This window comes from Lemur catta, chromosome 1 (assembly GCF_020740605.2).
Source record: "Lemur catta isolate mLemCat1 chromosome 1, mLemCat1.pri, whole genome shotgun sequence".
NCBI lineage: Eukaryota > Metazoa > Chordata > Mammalia > Primates > Lemuridae > Lemur > Lemur catta.
In genome coordinates, this window is record NC_059128.1 from 88,495,841 (window position 1) to 88,515,553 (window position 19,713).

Here is a 19,713-nt window from a genome sequence, read left to right on the forward strand (position 1 = left end):
CTTTCATTTTATTCAGAGTGGGAAGAAGTGATAGATTATAGAAAGAGAGGCCCAAAGTTAATATCAGTAAATCCTAGAGAGGTGAAGTGGTTAACAGGATCAGATGCTGTATAGCAGGAGTGGGCAAAATATAGCCTGTGGGCCATCCTTTGTTTTTGTAAATAAAGTTTATTTGAACAAAGCTTCTTCCATTTGTTTACATATTGACTGACTGCTTTTGTGTAAGGTAGTAGAGGTAAGTAGTTGGTATGGAGAGTGATTGGCCCACAGTTACCTAAAAGATCTGTCATCTGGCCCTTTGCAGGGAAATTTTGCTGATCTCTGCTGTAGAGATCTAGGAAATGAAGACCAAGAGGGCAGCCATTGTATTTTATGATTAGGGTGCCTTTGATTACCTGAAAGGGTTCAGTTTTAGCCTGTAAACAAATGTTTGCTGAGAATCTGCTGTGTACCTGGCTTTCAGTTTTGCTGTTGTGATCAAGAGGCTAGATTGAAAGAGATTAATTAATGAGTGAATAAATGGTAAGGAGTGAAGGTAATAATGCAAATTTTTCCTTTGTGAATATGGAAAAAAATGAATGGTAGTTTGACAAGTATATGAGGAAGAGATTTTTAAATATAGAGAAAATATGAAAAGAAAATTTTTACAGAATTTCTCTGAGAGAGGCAGAGTGTGTTGCCATTATAGGAATTAATGATCTAAGACTTGAACGCAGGGAGTACACAGGCCTCATTACAGGAAATGAATAGAATTGTTTGTGGAATTAAGTTAAGAATAGTAATTGCTCACACAGCTGTTTTTAAATAGCAAATTGTGTTAGGTAATCAGCAAAAATCCACTCAAATGTACTTGATAGTTATGCAGAAACTGCTTTATTGGTACTGACTTATGATCCTAATGGGTACTATAAAAACAAACAAACAAAAAAACCTTTGTATGCAGTTTTCATGTTGGTACAGTATTGTCTGTTTTTTGTTTAATGTGTAAGTGCAGTTGTAATGTTTTCCTATTCTTTTTCTAATCACCAAACCCAAATATAACTGTCTTGTTGAAGAAGAGCAGCAGCATGAACTTTATGAGCTTACAGAGCAGTGAGGTGTGATCTCACTGAAGGAAGGAGTATCTGTTTTATTGTTTCTCTGTCTTCCTACCTAGACAAAAATGCAGTATGGTTAGATTTAGGTCTACTAATTTATGTGTTTTCTGTTTGTTCCATCTATGTTTTGTTTGACTGTACCTCCATTCTTTCTTTTGGCTTTGGATTTTCTCAGAACTCCATTTTAATCTATTAGCTGGCTTTTTAGCAGTGCCTCTCCCCCCACCCCTGTGGTTTCTCTAGGGACGTTAATATACATCATTAACTTTTCACAGTCTATTTAGAGTTAATACTGTGCCACCTCACGTAAAATGCAGAAATCTTTCGACCTTACAGGTCTGTTTACTAGATAGGTCTGTTAGCTGCGTTCCTTTATGTTGTAGTTGTCATGTGTATTACATACATCTAAATGCATTGTAACTCCTATGAGAGAAAATTATTTTTGGTTTAAGCAGCTCTATGTGTTAAAGACATTAAAAGGAAAAATGGTCTTTTTATTTACTATATCTGATGCTCTTCTTAAGGATGCAGACAGGTTTCCCTCTGACAGCAATTACTTTCAGCCTGATGAACTTCTTTTATAACAGTATTTCTTGTACTGAAGTTATGTTGGTAGCAAATTCTTAATTTTCTTTTATTTGAGAATATTGTCATTTTACCTTCTTTTTTGAAGGATATTTTTGCCCAGCATAGAATTCTGGTTAATAATTATTTTCTCCTCCTCTACCTCTCACCCCCAAAGCGCTTTAAAGATATTTTTCACATCTGCTGGCATTCATAGTTTCTGAAGACAAGTCTGTAGTTATTTGAGTCATTGTTCCTCTGAATGTAATGTGGCTCTTTCTGGTCCTTTTCAAGGTTTTCTCTTTGTTTTTGGTTGTCAGAAGCTTGACTATGATGTGCCTAGATATGGTTTTCTTCCTGTTTATCCTGTTGGGAGCTCACTGAGTAAAGTCTTTAATTGGTAAATTTGTGTCTTTTGCCACATTTATATCTTTTTGGTTTTTATTTCTTTCTACTCTATTCTCTTTGTTCTCTCATTATACCTGTGTTAGACTTAATATCTTCCCTTTGTTCTCTGAGGCCCTGTTCGTTAATCTTTTTTCTCTTTTTATCAGTTGGATAATTTCTGTTGATCTGTTATCAAATTCACTTACTCTTTCCCCTCTCATCTCCATTCTCTCTCAAGACCTTTCAGGAAAAATTTTTAATTTCAGGTATTTTAATTTTTTTAATGTTTTCTTTTTCCCTTTGAGATTGCTAATCTTTTTAATCATTATCAGCACATATTCTATACTTCACAGAGCACAGTTGCTCTATCTGCTTTAATGACCTTTTCTGAAAATCCCAACATTTGGGTCATCTTGAGATTGGCCTTTGTTGGTTATCTTTTCCTTTGAGATTGAATCACCTAATACTGTCAAGAAATTTTGGATAACCTGAATGTTACTTGTGGAAATTTGGGTTCATTGCATGTTCTTCCAGAGAGTTTTGATTTCTTTGTTTTAATGAGCCATTACTTTTGGTTAGAGTCAAAGTGAAAATTCTCTTCCCTGCGGTTGGTAGCTACTCATATCTCAAATTTGATTCTTTTAGCCTCAGGTGTAAACTGCCTTGGTCTTTCCCTGTGAATGTGTACTACAGGGCTCAGCCAAAGACTTAGACAAAGATAGACCAAAAATTTGGGGCTCCTCTTTTCTTTCTCCCTCCCTTTTGGGATTCTGTCCTCACTCTCTACTAAGTGTGGTTGTCTTGGTTCTGTCCTCTTCCTTTAGGCCAGACAGTGGGTTTTCTACTGGAGTTTTAGTTGCAGGTTATGGCTGCTTGCCTGTAGAACAAAGGACAAAGCTTTCAGAAAGAGCAACTCATCCATTCTGGCCTCTTCCAAGTTTATATTTCCATCCAAAATCAGCCTGTTTTTGTTCACTTGCCAGAGCCTTCATGAGAGAGAGAGAGAAGGGTGGGAGATTCTCTCCTGCTTCCAGGATTTGTAGTAGCTATTTGTAAGAGAAAGAATACTAAGAGATAGGGTCATAGAGGTGAGAGGCAGAACTTGTAGAACACACTGTAGACCATTGGATTTAATCTTGAATGACATGGGAAGCTATTGGTAGATTTTTGAACACAGGATTGACATGATTTGATTTGTTTTTAAAAGACACTCTAGTTCCTGTGTAGAGAAGACAGACTGTAGGAAGGGCAAGAAGAAGGGAGCCCATTTAGGAGACTATTGTAGTAATCCAGGTCAGAGATGATTTGATTATGTTAAAAATATCTTGTCATAGTCAGATTTTGAAAATGTTTACAAGATAAAGCTAATGAGATTGTACCATTGAGAGACTGAGAAGGGAAAATTTTTGGTGAGATTCATCAAGAGTTGAAGAGAGGGCCGGGCATGGTGGCTCACGCCTGTAATCCGAGCACTCTGGGAGGCCGAGGCAGGTGGATCACTCGAGGTCAGAAGTTCAAGACCAGCCTGAGCAAGAGCGAGACCCCGTCTCTACTAAAAATAGAAAGAAATTATCTGGCCAACTAAAATATATATATATATAGAAAAAAATTAGCTGGGCATGGTGGCACATGCCTGTAATCCCTGCTACTTGGGAGGCTGAGGCAGTAGGATTGCTTAAGCCCAGGAGTTTGAGGTTGCTGTGAGCTACGGTACTCACTCTAGCCTGGGCAACAAAGCAAGACTCTGTCTCAAAAAAAAAAAAAAAAAAAAAGTTGAAGAGAGCTTTCTTTCCTTCCTTCCTTCCTTCCTTCCTTCCTTCCTTCCTTCCTTCCTTCCCTCCCTCCCTCCCTCCCTATGTTTTTAGTGTCTGTGTGGAAGAAAACACTGGCATTGGTGTTTAGGTGCAGGGCTTTGGTATTTAGACTGGGGAGGAGTGTTCTACTTCTCATGTACAGTGGGAGGCCCTTTCTTGTTTTCAGAAACTTGACAGCTAGTTTAGGGGAGATTTAGAGATAGCTCAAAAGGTTTTTTCAGAGTTGGAATGTCCCTTCAGACAGAACAAATCCTGAAGATACCAGGTCACTAGACAGTTCCCAATGGACAGTTCCCAAGTTGCCCTCTGAGAACTTACTATTTTCAATTTCTGGCCATCAGGCAGTTTCTGTTTTTCTTAAAGAGATAGACTTGGCATTTCCTTTTGGCCCTATACTCTTCCTCCTTTGATTAACACATTGTCAGACCGAAAAAACAGAAACTCTTCCTTGGGGCCACAGTGTTTTATTATGAAAATTGGATAAAAACTTCAAGTGTAATTTAAACGTAAACTTAAATAGAAAAACAGAATTTATTGACTTCTATTCATTTAATCCACATTTTTAGAATTAAATTGTCAATATTAATTGTAACAATAAGAACATCAACAAGTAAGGTTTTATATATGCTTCACAGGGCCCCAGGTGAGCTAAATACAGCTCTCATGGTAGTTAATGTGCTAAATCACTGGATTTTTCCTGTGTAGTTGTATCTTTACAGAGCATTTATATCAGAATGATGTGGCTAGTGACAATAATATAGCAAAATCTCTGTTTCAAAGTTATTTTCAAAATTAGCCGTTTTCTTGATGAAAGTAGTCATGTGTTCATTACCTTATTCTATTTACTTTGGCACTAAAGACTTTATTGCAACATCCCCACTTGTAAATCTTTGTTTTCAACAATGCCAAACAAACATTATGATTGAATTTTAAAAGATGACTTGAAAGGTGATTCCTTCTAATCCTTTTACTGGACTTACTTTCTTACACAGATGTTTTTTGTGACTGTTTTATTTGACAATTCATTACACAGAATCTCAATTATTTTTAAGTGTAAAAAAAACTATAACCAGTGTTATATACTTCATATGAGGCAGTATGTCTTAACTTTTCTTAAATTCCCTTATAGTTTTAATATTTTCCTAGTTTTTCCCTTTTATTTGTTTTTCATGAATGTGTAGTATAGTAAAGAGCTTATTACTATATTCTAATTGATCCTACTTCACAGTGTATTTCTGGAAAAACACATTGGTAGACTTATTTCATAGGTATCTAAAATCTGAAGAATACAATAAAAAATATTGGTGGTGGGTTTTTAGATGTATAATAATTTACAATTGATTGCAGCCTTTATGTCATATGGAATATCATTACTCTGCAAATAAAATTGAATAAAGAAACTATTGCAGATAGACACATTCATAGCTTTGGTTATCTGATATAGTTATCTCCAATCAGATTTCTTTCATCAAATCGTTTATTGAATCCCCCTACAGCAGATGGCAATCCTGCAAAGTATATTATCTTTCCCTTATTTTATGACAGTGCTGGGATTTGATATTTTTGGAGTACATTTTACTTGCTAGAATAAAAAACTTGATTTCAGTGCTACTAAAGGCGGAGAGAGAAAGAGGGAGAGAGAAAGAGGGAGAGAGGAAGGGAGGGATGGAGGCAGGATATGTGTGAAATTCCCTGTGCTCTCCCTCCCAACTTTATATATGTCCCTTTTCCACAGGGATAAACTCTCATGTGTGATACCTAAGCAGTATGGCCATATTGACTTACTTTTCTTACCACCTGTGCTGTAGGGACATCCTAACTACTGCTCTCCTCTCTCTATTCTTTGTATCTCCCTGTTGCTTCTTTTCATTTTTCTTAGCTCTCAAGATTCTCCACTACTACCTGAAATATTTTCCCAATTCCATTCTTGCTTCTTACTTTAGTCTTAGTTCGGGGTGACAGGGTATTTGGTGATAGGTCTGATAGTGGCAGGTGGGAAGAGAAGGAATTGGTCTTCATGTAAGCAGCTTCGTTCCTGATTCTCCCCTTTTACCTCCAGGCAGGTCTTGTCTGAGAATCACCAAACCTTGAGTGATGCCTTACATATTCATACTCATTGTTAATACTCTCTATTTCTGGGGCACACATGGGGGAAACAGGTATTTAGGGTGAAGAAAATTCACTCACCCCCCAAAATCTGTTTCTAGTTTTTGCTAGTGGATTCAAACCTAGAGAAGTCTGTAGGACTTTGTGCTAGCGTGATAAAGGGAAAGGGGTGGGATGGATAGAGACTGTGAGATAGTTTTTTGATTGACTCCAGAAAGAGAGTACTCTCAGTCAGAAAGAAATGGTGGTGGCAGTGGAGCATAAGAAAGTAGACTAACATCTGTGTTCCTCATAGAAAAGGGAGTAATACCAGCTGTCAGACGTGGCCAAGAAGTTTACCTGTTCCTCCAAGAGTCTTATTCTCTGACACCTTGAAAATTTGGTTTCCACCTTGTATTCCTTCTCCAAGGTCCCAGACTCTTAGGGAACTGCCTGTGTGTGTAGTAATTTATGATTTGCTCTTAGTTACTTTTCCTATTAAATGTTTTTACAAAAGAAGGAGGCACATTGCTTTCATTAAATTCACGAACCATTGTTTTGAGATACAAGGTCTAAAGTTTAATGCTCTTTACTGGAAAATGTTAAAGAAGATAGCATGATTTTAAAAATGGGCACATGGAATCAAAATATATATTGGATTATATGTAATTGGTTCCATTCATAAAAGCAGGTACTAAGAGATCCTGTATATAAAACATTAAAAGGGTCTTAAAATCTCTATATTAGTTAAATTGTTTATTATCCCATTTAATCCTGTTGAATAGAAATAGAATAGATTAATTTATAAGAAAGTCAAACAAGACTCAAAGTGTTTCTACCATTTAACTATTACTAAATGTTAGATTACGTCTACCATTTTAGTCTGTGAATCCAGGAACTGACTTATCTACAGTTGTTGAATTGGCATGTATATACTAGAAATATGAATGAAAGAAAATATATGGGAGTGATATTTCAGACATACCAGAAGTGTTTTTCCCTTCATCACTATATTGTAATTATGGTATATTTTCTTACCAATAAATAGTTTTTCAGATTTTGATCAATTTGTATATCTGTATTAAGAAATTTGTCTTCTGTGGGTAATTTCTTTTTCTGCTTACCTTGGTCTCATGGCTGAAGCTTTGGAAGGTTTATTATTCCTGTCATATTTCTGTGTTTGTACAGCTATTGTCTTCAGTTGAAAGGAGTTATTGATGCTAAAAGATGACTCTTGCCTTTGTCAGTGCCAGCCACGACCTTTTACTCAGAGCCTGGATATGTTAACAATAAAACTACAGAGCTCTCAGTTTAAAACCTAGTCAGATCCTTGTCATTTCTATAACATTCTTTCAGCCCCTGCCATGTCCAGTATCAGTGGTATGTAGTACTCTTTAGCTGGTGGCTCAATCACTTCATTAATTACCATTTTATTTAATTAATCTGTGCTTTTCCTTCATTTTATGGAAGGAATTAGAGTCACTTGATGAAAATTGAGTATGTGGTTTCACAGAATTTCATGTATCTCTTTTAAATTTTGCCTGCGATATTATCTGTAGCTGACACCTATCTTTTGTATATTTTCTGTTAGAAATGTATTTAAGATGTACATAAGCTCCATATTTATTAATCATTTGATGTAAGAAAATTTAGTCATAAAAAGAATAAATTGTGGTTTATTTTCATTAGGATAGGATTTATCAAAATAAGTTTCCATTATATGTTCACTGAAAGTATGCTTTTTCTTTTGTATACAATTCTTCATAAAATTATTTACAGTTTCATATGTTGTTATGTATTAGTGGATTTTGTAGGTTAATAGTTGCCTTTGTCCTAAGTTGGGTCTCGTAGGAACCCTATCTGCTATTCAACAGTGTTGATTATAAATAAAAATGCTTGGAAAATAGATCACAGTTAACTGATGATACTGGAGAGATGGTAACAAAGCGTGTTTTTATATATTTGGAACTTTTAATAAGAATTTTCCAAGAATGAACAAAATATGGTGTAATTTTACACATACTCTGTGTTTTTAAAGCCTCTATATCACTTGAAACTGTGCTTGGAATGTTGTCTATGCTAGGTACCCATCTTTCCTGTTAACTCTTTTAAAAAAGTTTTTAAAATATACATTAATCACTTGACACAGGAAATAACGATTCACAAAAAGAATAAATTAGAGCCCTAATAACTGGATTAGTAAATTAGTAATTCAGCTTTGGAAACTGATCCTCCCCCCCTTCATGTTTTTGTCACCTATTGCTTCAATTGGCAATTCTACCCCTATAAAAGAACCTTGGGAGTCATGGCAAGTTATTGGAGAATTCGTGGCATTTAATTTATTGTATACCACATTCTCACCTAAATCACAGAGGACTTGCAGGAATATTTTGAAATAAAGAGAAGTTCTAAACTTTGCCGTTGTAACATTTAGGCCATTCTCATGCAAGAATGAAACAAAGAAGTTGACTATCTTAAGTTATAGAAAGAAACTCAGAGGGGGTTGGGAAAGTATGACCTCCTAGGAGTCAAGAATGAAAAAGATTGCAGTCTCAAAAGCAGAAAAGTATAAATGGCTGGATTGAGAGAGCTCCAACTTGTTCAGCTTTTTCTGGGGGCTTAATGGGAGGTGAAAATAAGGGAGCCCAAGCATCAGAAGGTACATTAAGGATCACAATAAATTTTTTTGTTAATAATGGTTACTGATCCTTTCTCACTTTGTGTTTTCCTTTACAACTTTCATAAAAGGGGATCTGCTTATTTAGAATCAGATTGTGTGTAATTTTAGAAGGGATTGAAGTGTTACTCACAGAATTACTAGGGTTAGTTGTTATGTTGTTATATCATTTTGATTAGTTTTGATATAACTAATGTTGATTTGATATGGTTTAGTTGGATGTCTTCAGTTAAGAATATTTAATCACCGCTCAGATAGAAACCAATTTTATTAAATTGAATGGTAGTTTGACTTGCTTCATTTTCTAGGGCTTATTCATAAGAGTTAAATTCTTCATGTTTTCATGTAGGCAGTACTAAACCAGAGAGAGTTTGTGGTTCATTTACTCCTAGAAGTAGCAATGCAATAGGGACAGACACGGAGAGACCTAGATTATGCCCTATTCTAAAGTCTCCAAAGAAATATTTTGGTTTTAAAATTCCATAATGTATATAAGGCATTGTGTGGGGATTAATGGAGCAGTGATGAAGATACTCTAATGTATTTTCTTCAGGTTTCTGAGGCAAGGATTGATATTTACTTGGTTCCGTGAAAATACAAATACCATTTGCTCAATTGTACTCACTGCTGTACCATACCAAAAAAAATTCACTTAAGTATCTTTGGATTTATATCATCTTTCACTCTTTCCTATTCCTAGGTATGGATGAACGAGGAGGTACGACATCTTGGGGAACAAGTGGTCAACCAAGCCCCTCCTATGATTCATCTAGAGTAAGTTTGCTTATCAAGCCTTGATTAAAACTGTAAAGATAATTTGGCAGAATAAGTAATTTCTTTGATATATGAACTCTATTTCTTAAGAGAAATGAAGATTAACTTATTTTCATGAAAATAGAATAAAATAGCATACCCAGTACCTTTGTAGTTGATTTAATTATTTTTACAAACTGTCCTACTTTAGGGGATTATTGTATTTTCTATACTTAAAGAACTATGCTTGGGCCGGGCGCGGTGGCTCACGCCTGTAATCCTAGCCCTCTGGGAGGCCGAGGTGGGTGGATCGCTCGAGGTCAGGAGCTCGAGACCAGCCTGAGCGAGACCCCGTCTCTACTAAAAATAGAAATATATTATCTGGACAACTAAAAATATATATAGAAAAAATTAGCCGGGCATGGTGGCACATGCCTGTAGTCCCAGCTACTCGGGAGGCTGAGGCAGTAGGATCGCTTAAGCCCAGGAGTTTGAGGTTGCTGTGAGCTAGGCTGACGCCACGGCACTCAGTCTAGCCCAGGCAACAAAGTGACACTCTGTCTCAAAAAAAAAGAACTATGCTTGATGTTATTTCTGCACCTGAACTGTCTACAGTACTCTTTACTAAAGAGCTTGGAATGCCTCACTAGGTGCTCTCCATACTTACCTGGCCATTTATTCTTGTGTTGTTTATTTGCTTTGAGAGATGACAGTGGCTTTCAAAGCACCGGCTTCCAGCCTCCCCTCCCCCATCCTTGCTTCAGTAGTCATCATCCCTTTACATCAGGAACTCAATTGCCCTGTCTCTTGGAAGCATATCAAAACAGACATAACAGATGACATTGCTTGGTTGACAATTAAGACAAAATAGGGCCAACCTAATGTTCTACACACTGAAAGGTCACAAGGTTAGAGCTTTTTCCAGCAAAAAACAAAAAAGCACAAAAACTTCATAAAATGAGACTGGGAGATGAAAAATTAGATCAGATCACTGCAATAAAATTAAATACTGTGCTCTCAGACTGTGGTAAACTGGTGAGGTTAAGAGATACTTTTCCAAAAGACTATTCTTTAAATGAATAATGAATTATTTCTTATTTCTCTCAGAATTAACCTAGAGAAAACAGACCAAGCAGAAAATTTATGAGTACTTAACCCTAGAAGCAAATTGACTTAAGAAGTGGAAAGAAAACTGAATATGTAATTGGAGCTCAGTCTCAGAATAGATTGCACTGTTGTGCATTGAAAAATTCTGAGTTAAAGTGTTATACTTTTTAAAATATGGGGATTTGCCATTGTATTTGTCTGTAGCCTATGTTTAATTTATTTTAAATACTTTGGGAAGACCTGGGACAGTCATGTGGAATCCAGAAAGATGTATAAAGAGACTGTTAAACATGGGTTTTTGTGTTTCACTTTTGGGATTCAGTGGTTGAGAAAGCAGCATTGTCATGTAAAGAGCCCTGTGCTGAGTATCTCAAGACTTGGATTTCACCCTGTCAACTCCACTATGAACTAGTGATTTAATCTTGGATACGTTATTTTATCTTGGAGATAGTTTAACTGATGTTCAAATTTCCTTCCACTTTTAAAAGTTTCTAATTCTCTGATAATATTGTGAATATGAGAGGCAGGTTTCCTGTTCAGATTTGGAAGTAGGAGTTTTGTGTAGTGTGAAATTCATAATATAATTTATTAATATTGCATTATTTTCTTTCAGAGGATTGTAATAACATGTTATTTCTTAGAATGCATTAAATGGTGTACCCTGTTTACTTCTTTTTCATACTTGCAAGTTTTTTGTACTTGAATACTACATAGGATTTTATAAGATAAGAATATAATAATATAGCCAAGCACTTATGTGATTCATAATCAGAAATTAAATTTGCCTCTAGAGATGGAATCTAAAGCATATCTTGCTTTCCGTTTTGCTACTTGATGTATAGGTCAAATGTGAAATGCTATTTTTTTACTTAGTTTATTTTTTGGAGTGTATATTGTATGCAGTGAAAAGTTAAAGTAATTCTGTAGTAAACTAGGTTTCTATTTTAAAAACCCAGATTAGTGGTTTTTAATCAGCGGACTCAGTGGCTCATGCCTATCATCCCACACTTAGGGAGGCTAAGGTGGGAGGATCGCTTGAGTCCAGGAGTTTGAGACTGCAGTGAGCTATGATCTTACCCATCCAGCCTGGGTAATAGAGTGAGACTCTGTCAAAAAAAGAAAACAAACCCAGATTTGGCCGGGTGCAGTGGCTCACGCCTGTAATCCTAGCACTCTGGGAGGCCGACGCGGGAGGATCGCCCGAGGTCAGGAGTTTGAGACCAGCCTGAGCAAGAGCGAGACTCCATCTCTACTAAAAAAATAGAAAGAAATTAGCTGGACAACTAAAAATATATATATATAAAATTAGCTGGGCATGGTGGCACATGCCTGTCGTCCCAGCTGTTCGGGAGGCTGAGGCAATAGGATTGCTTGAGCCCAGGAGTTTGAGGTTGATGTGAGCTAGGCTGACACCATGGCACTCTAGCCCAGACAACAGAGTGAGACTCTGTCTCAAAAAAAAAAAAACAAAAAAAAAAAAACCAGATTAATCTCTAAATACTCCCAGTTTACCATAGAGCCACATATATATTCCTGCCTGTCTGTCGAGAAATCATGTGAAGGGAGATTCAATGCTACCGTTCTTTATTTTTGTTCCCATTGAAATCCACTCTTCTACTGATTTTGCTCCTTCTGTCCTAGTCACAGTCTGAACCTAAAAAGTTATAGTGAACTAGTTATTTTTTTTAATAAAACTCTGAACCTAATTTCAAACTATTTCTTCCCTTAATTCTTTCCACCAGTGAAACATTTATGGTTCTCTTTGAAGCCTCCCTCAGAACTCCTTCATAGGAAAATTAACAATTTCTAGGGTTTCATCATTAAATACCATTTACCATTTTTACCATTTTTTCATAAGTATAAGCATAAATGGATATAATTTTGTTCATATGAATCTCTGTTGATCAAAGTATTCCATTCTCCTATTTCAGTATGTTGAGGTTCTTAATTAAATTCCTGACTGTTTTGGTACATTGAGGTTCGTAAATTCAGAAATAAATATTGATGTTGGGCACAAACTAGTGTTGACTGATTGTTATTAAAATAATTGTCTGGGTTTTTTGGAGGCAGGGTCTCAATTTAAGGCAATTTTAAACTTTAATGAAATTGCAGACACTTTTGTAGAAATCATGTGATTGAAATTTATTTAGACTTTATCATATTTTATAAATATTATATTTCCATCGTAGTAAATTGCATTGTTTAAAAATAATTTTATTTTCAGTAACATCACTAAATAGGGAATTTTTTTTATTTTACTTTTTATAAAAGTTGAAAATATTAGGCCATAAAAAAGGTATTAGAAAACTGTAAAATGGGAAGTTTGGTGGAGTTAGAAAATATATGCTTTTAATTTACATGGATTAAACTAACTGAGCTACTATTCTCTCCCTTTCTTGTTCCTGCTCAAAAGTGTAAAGAATTTTTTGTAGTAATGTAAAACCATATTTGGCACATGAACCCTGTTAATATTGTATATTATCATGCATATTACTGTGCAGGAGGGGCTACACAACATCGTATAGGTTGAACTTAATATTTATTTAACAGCTTTTCAAGGGAAGGTTTTGCTCTGTACCACTGCCTTGTATGTCCTGACTTTAAATCAAATTCTAACTAAGATACCACTCTGCTATAGTAGCCCTTGATGTGTAAGTGAGCTCCACCTGAGTCATGTAGTTAGAGACCACAGTCTTTTAATTTCTGTGTTAGTCTTACGTCCATTCTCTCAGAATTAGGAAAAGTCACTCCAGCATATCTCCAGTCTGGTGTGTCTGTCCTGTTTTTACCAAATCCACCAGAAAAGTAGCCTCACCATGTAGATGTGACTGAATTTCTGATTATCAGAACCATCTACAGCAAACCATTCAGTGAAGAGTTTTATGTTAGGTAGACACAAAAATAGATACTGTACCTAATAGTGCTTATAGAAGAAATGGTAGACGTGGTCAGCGTCCTTAGAAAGTGTGGATTTGAGATAATGTTTGAGACACTCAGAAGGAAGGAACGCTGTTGGTGGTTTATTCCCACAGACCTTTGTTAGAGTCCTGGTTTCTACAATCCTGACCTTTTGCTCAGGTATATAGAACACAAGCACACATACGAACAGAAAGAAGCATCGTGATACAAATAGCACTTCCATTTTTAGAAATTTGTGGAAGTGGTGATCAAGGAAAAGCACCAGAAACTGAAAGGAGCAATTAAAATCTCAGGTAGTTTAGACATGGTAAGAGGTATGGTTTAATGAGTTTGTCCTTCCCTCATTTTTTATTCTTTACTGCGTAGAAATGTTTTTCTATGTTTAACATGGTACCAGGCATAAAGGCCAGAAAATATCATGATTGTTCTTGTTTACTAGAGTGTTAATGAGTTATTCTATTAATATTTTCAGATTCTTTTCCCTTCTTCAAAAGGCAGTAGTTAAGAGCACAGACTGTGGAACCACACTGCCTGGCTATGAATCCTAGCTCTGCCACTAACCAACAGTGTGATTCTGGACAAGTTGTTTAAATTCACTGTACCTTAGTTTACACATCAGTGAAATGAGTACAATGATAACTATTTCATAAGGTTGCTGTGAGGATTAAAGGAGACAATATGTATAAAGGACTTAGCATCTGATACACAGTGATTCCTGTGTAATTGTTGGCTTTAAACCTATATATCTCAAAATTCATCCACTAGATCTATATTTAACAATTACACAAATTAAATGAATGGATACATTTGCAATTATGCTATATTCTAAGTATAACAAATAAGAATTATTTGCTGGCTCAACCATAGTTAATATACTTTTAGATTTGTAAAGGACATAAATAAAACAGGTTTCCCTCTCCCTTCAATTGTCCATTTCTTTCTTAGGAGAGCAAAAGTTTCTCCCTACCAAAATTGATACAAAAATTTTTGTCTCTGCCTATTACAGTGCTTTATACACAGTGAATATTCTATACATGTTTGCTGAATATAATCAAATCAGAGAAGAATCATTGGATTTACTAGATTAATGGGGTTTGGAGGTGGAGGGAGGAGAGAATCAAAGTTGATTTATGATGAAGCTTAGAATAGATGGTGCTGGTATATAGTGGTAATAAGCCTTTCTTCTGTGCTTACAAATTTATTGTCCTGATTGATGATTCTACTTAGAGAGGCATTTTATTTAAGATCACAGGCTTTGGAAACTTGTACTTTGTGACCTTAAGCAAGTTACTTAACCTCTCTAACCTTTCTCATCTCTAAAATTATGATAATTTTACACATACTTTTTAGGGTTTCGGTGAAGATGAAATGTAATAGTAGCTACAAAGTATTTCATTTCATTTATTTCTATAGTATACCAAAGCTGCTAGTACTATTATTACCATCATTATTATTTCTAAAATAATTTCACATTCATTTTTATGATTATATTTCCTGATGTACAAATTCTGTTTCTGAAATGTTGTCTAGTCATTTAACCGTGGAAATTTCAAGGGCCCATATCATCTCTTGGTTTCCCTGTCTCCTTAGCTTTGCCACCCAACCTAGGTCAAGCTTTAAAATGAAGTATTGAAGTACCATTGAAGTTTGTATCCTGGAGTGGGAGTTCTGACAGGGCTTTCAGGAGAGAGAAGTCTATTGACACTTTTTTCTAAGATATAAAGTTTGTCATTCCTTAATTTAAGAGGTAAATTTGAGTTCACTGGTAGAAAACCACTAATAGGAATTATATTTATAGGCATCATCAGTGATGAAGAGTTGGCATTTTAATCATAGAACATATTTTAGGTTATATATGGTGTTATTTTAGTTATATTTGAAAAAGTAGCAACATTCAATTGTGTAGGGTTTGGGTGCTTTTTTAAAAAAAATTGCTAAATTTCCACCATGGTTTTCACCATTGTAATATAGTTCGCAGACTGAAACAGTCATTTACATTTTTGCTCTTTCTTCCCTCCACCTTTTGAGATATAGAATTTTTAAAGCTGAAAGTACGTTAGCTATTTACATCCAGTCCCTTTATTTCATAAATGAGGAAACTGAGACTTCGAAAGTTTGAGATTTGGTCAGGTTGAGATTTGTGCTGTCTATAGAAATACACGTGAGATTTGGTTAGGCTATATGACTAGTTAATGACAGACTCTGGCCTACAACTCAGATATTCTAAATCTTATGTTAGTATTTTTTAACCCCTTTACCTTAGTATTTCCAAGCTCAAAGAAGAACTGTCTTAAATTTTCTGCCATATACCGAAGGAATAGGAGAAGAGAGAGGAGAAAGGTGAAAAGAGAAGAGGATCTACAGCTGATAAAAGAGGGCACAAGACATAATATGATAGAACAAGTTACCTGGCAAGTATAGCATACATACTGTGAGGCAGGATAGCATACAATTTAAGAGCATGAGCATTAGAACAAAGCTGTTTGGGTTTTATTTCTGGCACCCCTGCTTCCTAGCTGTGTGACTTTGGGCAAGTTATTTCTTTTTATCTCAAACTTTTTTCTCTCTTTCCCTTTTTTCATTTATAGAAGAGAGGGTGACTACTAATAACAACTACTCACTAAAGTTCTGGACTGATGCCTGTTAGTGAAGAAGGGGAAAACCAGTTATGATGAGTTGGCTATAAATACTTGATTTAGCTGCTCTATATGATTCAGCACAAGATGATTTCAGGGACTTTTTATTGGGGGTAAATAATAGGCACGCCCAAGGTCTTTTATTTTAATACATGTTTTTACTTCTCCTGCTATAGCACTGAAGGGATATGAGGATTCACTTTATGTAAAAAGCACCAGCAGTGATCATTTAATAGACCAGTTGTCAGGAACACACATGGACACCTGATAGACTAGGTCAGGTAGAAAATGAAAATTTGTGGGTACAAGGATTTAGGAGTTGCTCCAGTCTTCTAAAGTTTGTAAACAAAGCCATAAATTGGGGATTTAGAATAAGGAAAACAAAGATAACTGAAAATTCAACTAAAGTAAACATACAGCTTTCTGATTCTATAGAAACTAAAATTAGCCTGTAAGGTTATCTGGATGAGATTAATGTCATTTCCTTTGCAACTCCTGGGTCATTCCTGCCAGATGTGGCTAAAGGGAACTTTAATTTTGCTTAGTGCTCTCTCTGTTCTTAGCAAGTATTCAATATCTTTTCATTCATGTGGAAGAGCTTAGCTAAGAGCCATGCTAGAGTTTGTAGATAGCGAGTTAGATATGGGATAACAGAGCCTTGGTTCCCCTGGTAGACAAGTGTACAAAATACACAGAGGTCATTCTGACCTCCATAAAGGTTATACTGGCTGGAATTTTGAAAGGACCTGATGCGTAGTTCATTTAGATTTGACAGCAGATGCCTTCCGAGTATCTATGGGCAAAGAGAACTTGTTTTCTTCTCCCAGCAGAGCACAGTGGCATGAGAGCCACTCTTATAAATAAGGATGTTAATGTCGTCTGCCCCCTTTTAGGAGCTTGGGCTTACCATGGTCCCTCAATTTTAAGATACTGAGATTTGTAAATGCATTCAGTTTCTGAAGTGTTAAAGGTAAATAAATGTATATCTTAGAGTTCAGAAAATATGCTTAGACATGCAAGTCATATTTACCTAAAAAGTTACTTTTTAAAACTTTTAATACAGCAATGGGGAAGTTACAATTAGGCAACAAATAATTAATTACTAAAATAATTTCATTGATTACCATCAGAGGGAGAGATTACTTTGGATGGTCAGGACAGACTTAGTAGAATAGGAAGCGTTTGAGTAGACAATCATAGGGCAGATGACTGTCATTTATATGCATAGAGTTGAAAAAAAATCAACTTTCTGGAAATGTGGAACTAACAGGAACACAAATACAGAGGCTTCAAATCACAAAATTCGGTAAATAGTAAATTGGCTTACTTTATAAGTAGATAACGTGAGGTAAGGCAGGTAACTTTTCTGTAGAAAAAGTGTAGTCTGTCTTTTGTGGGTAGAGAGCCAATTAAAATAGATTTTTATTAGGGAAGGCCACAAAGTGTTTTCTAAAGATTAATATATTGTGCTATGAAAGATGGATCTGAAGTCAAAGAGTGATAAGAAATAAGGTGATCTGGAAAGAGGTTACTAAATAGACCCACTTGTAATGAAATAAAACTTGGATCAGCATGCTAGGAGCCAGATACAAAGTAATAGAAAGAAGAGAATTTTCACAAAGGTGGGGAGGTGGGAAATGGAATGGTACAACTAGGTGACTGGGAAAGATATAAAATAATATAAAGTCGTATAGACTCGTTCTACCTACAGAATTGATGACTCCTAAATTAAACTTCATCTGTTTTATTTAGGCTTTGTGAATAAAATGAGTAAAATAGCTTTTACTCATTGCCCCTTATTTGTCAGCAATGATGTGTAATCAAGTTTAGTGTTACTTCTCTCCTATACCACAGATATTTTCTCTAGATTGTTTATTATTTGCTGTTGTTTTTGTTTTTGAAGAGGAAAAAGGTATAGATTTTACAACTACTAGGAGTTCAAATGCAATAATTAGAAAGGACACACAAATTTTGAAATAGTGTTTTATGCCTCTTGATCTCAGGTACAAAACACAAGATGAAGCAGTTAAATAGCAAAGCAAGACAGAAGGGACAGAGAATTACAGTAAGTGTTTTCTGTATATTGCATCTATGTTCCCATTAATCTCTGTTTTGTTATGTAACTGCTCCTTCTGAATGTTTTGAATGTGAAGAAAACTAGGGACAAAAGAAGGATGTATTTTAAAGTTAGGTTTAAATACAGCCAAAAGAGTAAATGTTGTTTTGTTACTCTTGGTTGTATTCAAAACAGCACCTACCTACAAATCATAACCTAAATATTTTTGGATAAGAAAAAATTGGGTTATGATGATATAAACACCTTTAAATCTCTTGTCAGCGAGTATTTAAAGAAATCAACATACTGATCATATTGTCCAGGTTTCCATTTTAAGCCAATTAAGAGCTTCTATTTTTTCAGTCTAGCCATTCTTCTTGGGGACAGCACCTGTTGAGTTGCTCTACCATAGATCTTTTTCGTCAAGAGCCTTTATGTCAATTTCTCACCTCACTGTGTCACTTAACTTCCTAAGCCCATGAAATAGTATCTTTATCAGGACTGATCTGACCTTTACAGTTCTCTCATTTTTAATCTTCTCATTGTTCAGACTTTAATGTCAACAAATAGAGGGGGTGGGGAGAAAAAAATTAAGTTAACAAGTAGAAATCAAATTGTATTAATCTTTGAATCTTTATTATGTCCCCTTTTGTAATTGTTGAGGTCTTGCTTTCTTGACAGCCTCTTTAATATTTTTTTCTAAATTTAGAAATTGCTTATTCATAGGAATGAAATGTAGGGTAGATTCTGGCTGAACACATTTTTAGGCTTAGTTTATTTTTATTAATGATAATAACCATATCTGTCATATGTCACAATATAGTTTACAGACTTCACTTTTACATGTCACCTGCTTTGATCTTCATACCAGCTCACCAAGAAAGTCATTTTTAAAATCTTTTCCATTTTAAAGGTAAAGAAATTGAGGCTCAGAAAAGATAGATAACTTACCAGATATTAAATTATTAAATATCTAAAACTAGTAGCCAGGCTGTCTGACACTAAATTACTGATCATTTCTATTGTGTCGTATTTGGCAAAGTATCAAAGAGACCCCAAAGCAGTTGTTATTCCTACTTGTTCAGTATAGATACTCTAGAAGTTGTGTGATGATGGTACTGCTGTCATTATTTCTTATAAAAATAGTGTTCATATTTTATATGTTTAAAAAACATACAATCATGAGCCACAAGATGAATCAAACAGTTTTGCTTCTCTCTCTCTCTGTCTGTCTCTCTGTCTCTCTCTCTCTCTAGATATAGATATATAGATATATACACAGACACACACATGCACACTTTTTTTTTGAGACAGGGTCTCACTCTGTTGCCCAGCTAGAGTGCAGTGGCATCATCATAGCTCACTGCAGCCTCAAACTCCTGGGGTCAAGCAATCCTCCTGCCCCAGCCTCCTCAGTAGCTGGGTCTACAGGCACACACCACCACGCAGGCTTGTTTTTCTATTTTTTGTAGAGATGGGGTCTTGCTCTTGCTCAGTCTGGTCTCAAACTCTGGGCCTCAAGCAGTCCTCCTACTTTGGCCTCCTAATGTGCTAGGATTATAGGTGTGAGCCACTGCGCCTGGCCACAACACTGTATTTGACCTTGGAGAAGACAGTT

General features: G+C 35.6%; 1 protein-coding gene across 4 annotated transcripts in view; it reads left to right on the forward strand.

The window, feature by feature from the left end:
- Positions 1-19,713, forward strand: part of TCF12 (transcription factor 12) — a 346,996-nt gene that overhangs the window by 120,898 nt on the left and 206,385 nt on the right. For all 4 annotated transcript variants that reach the window (XM_045529980.1, XM_045529997.1, XM_045530003.1 and 1 more), the window contains exon 4: positions 9,325-9,398. In XM_045529980.1, the coding sequence (XP_045385936.1) occupies positions 9,325-9,398 (74 nt within the window). The remainder of the gene's footprint in view (positions 1-9,324; positions 9,399-19,713) is intronic.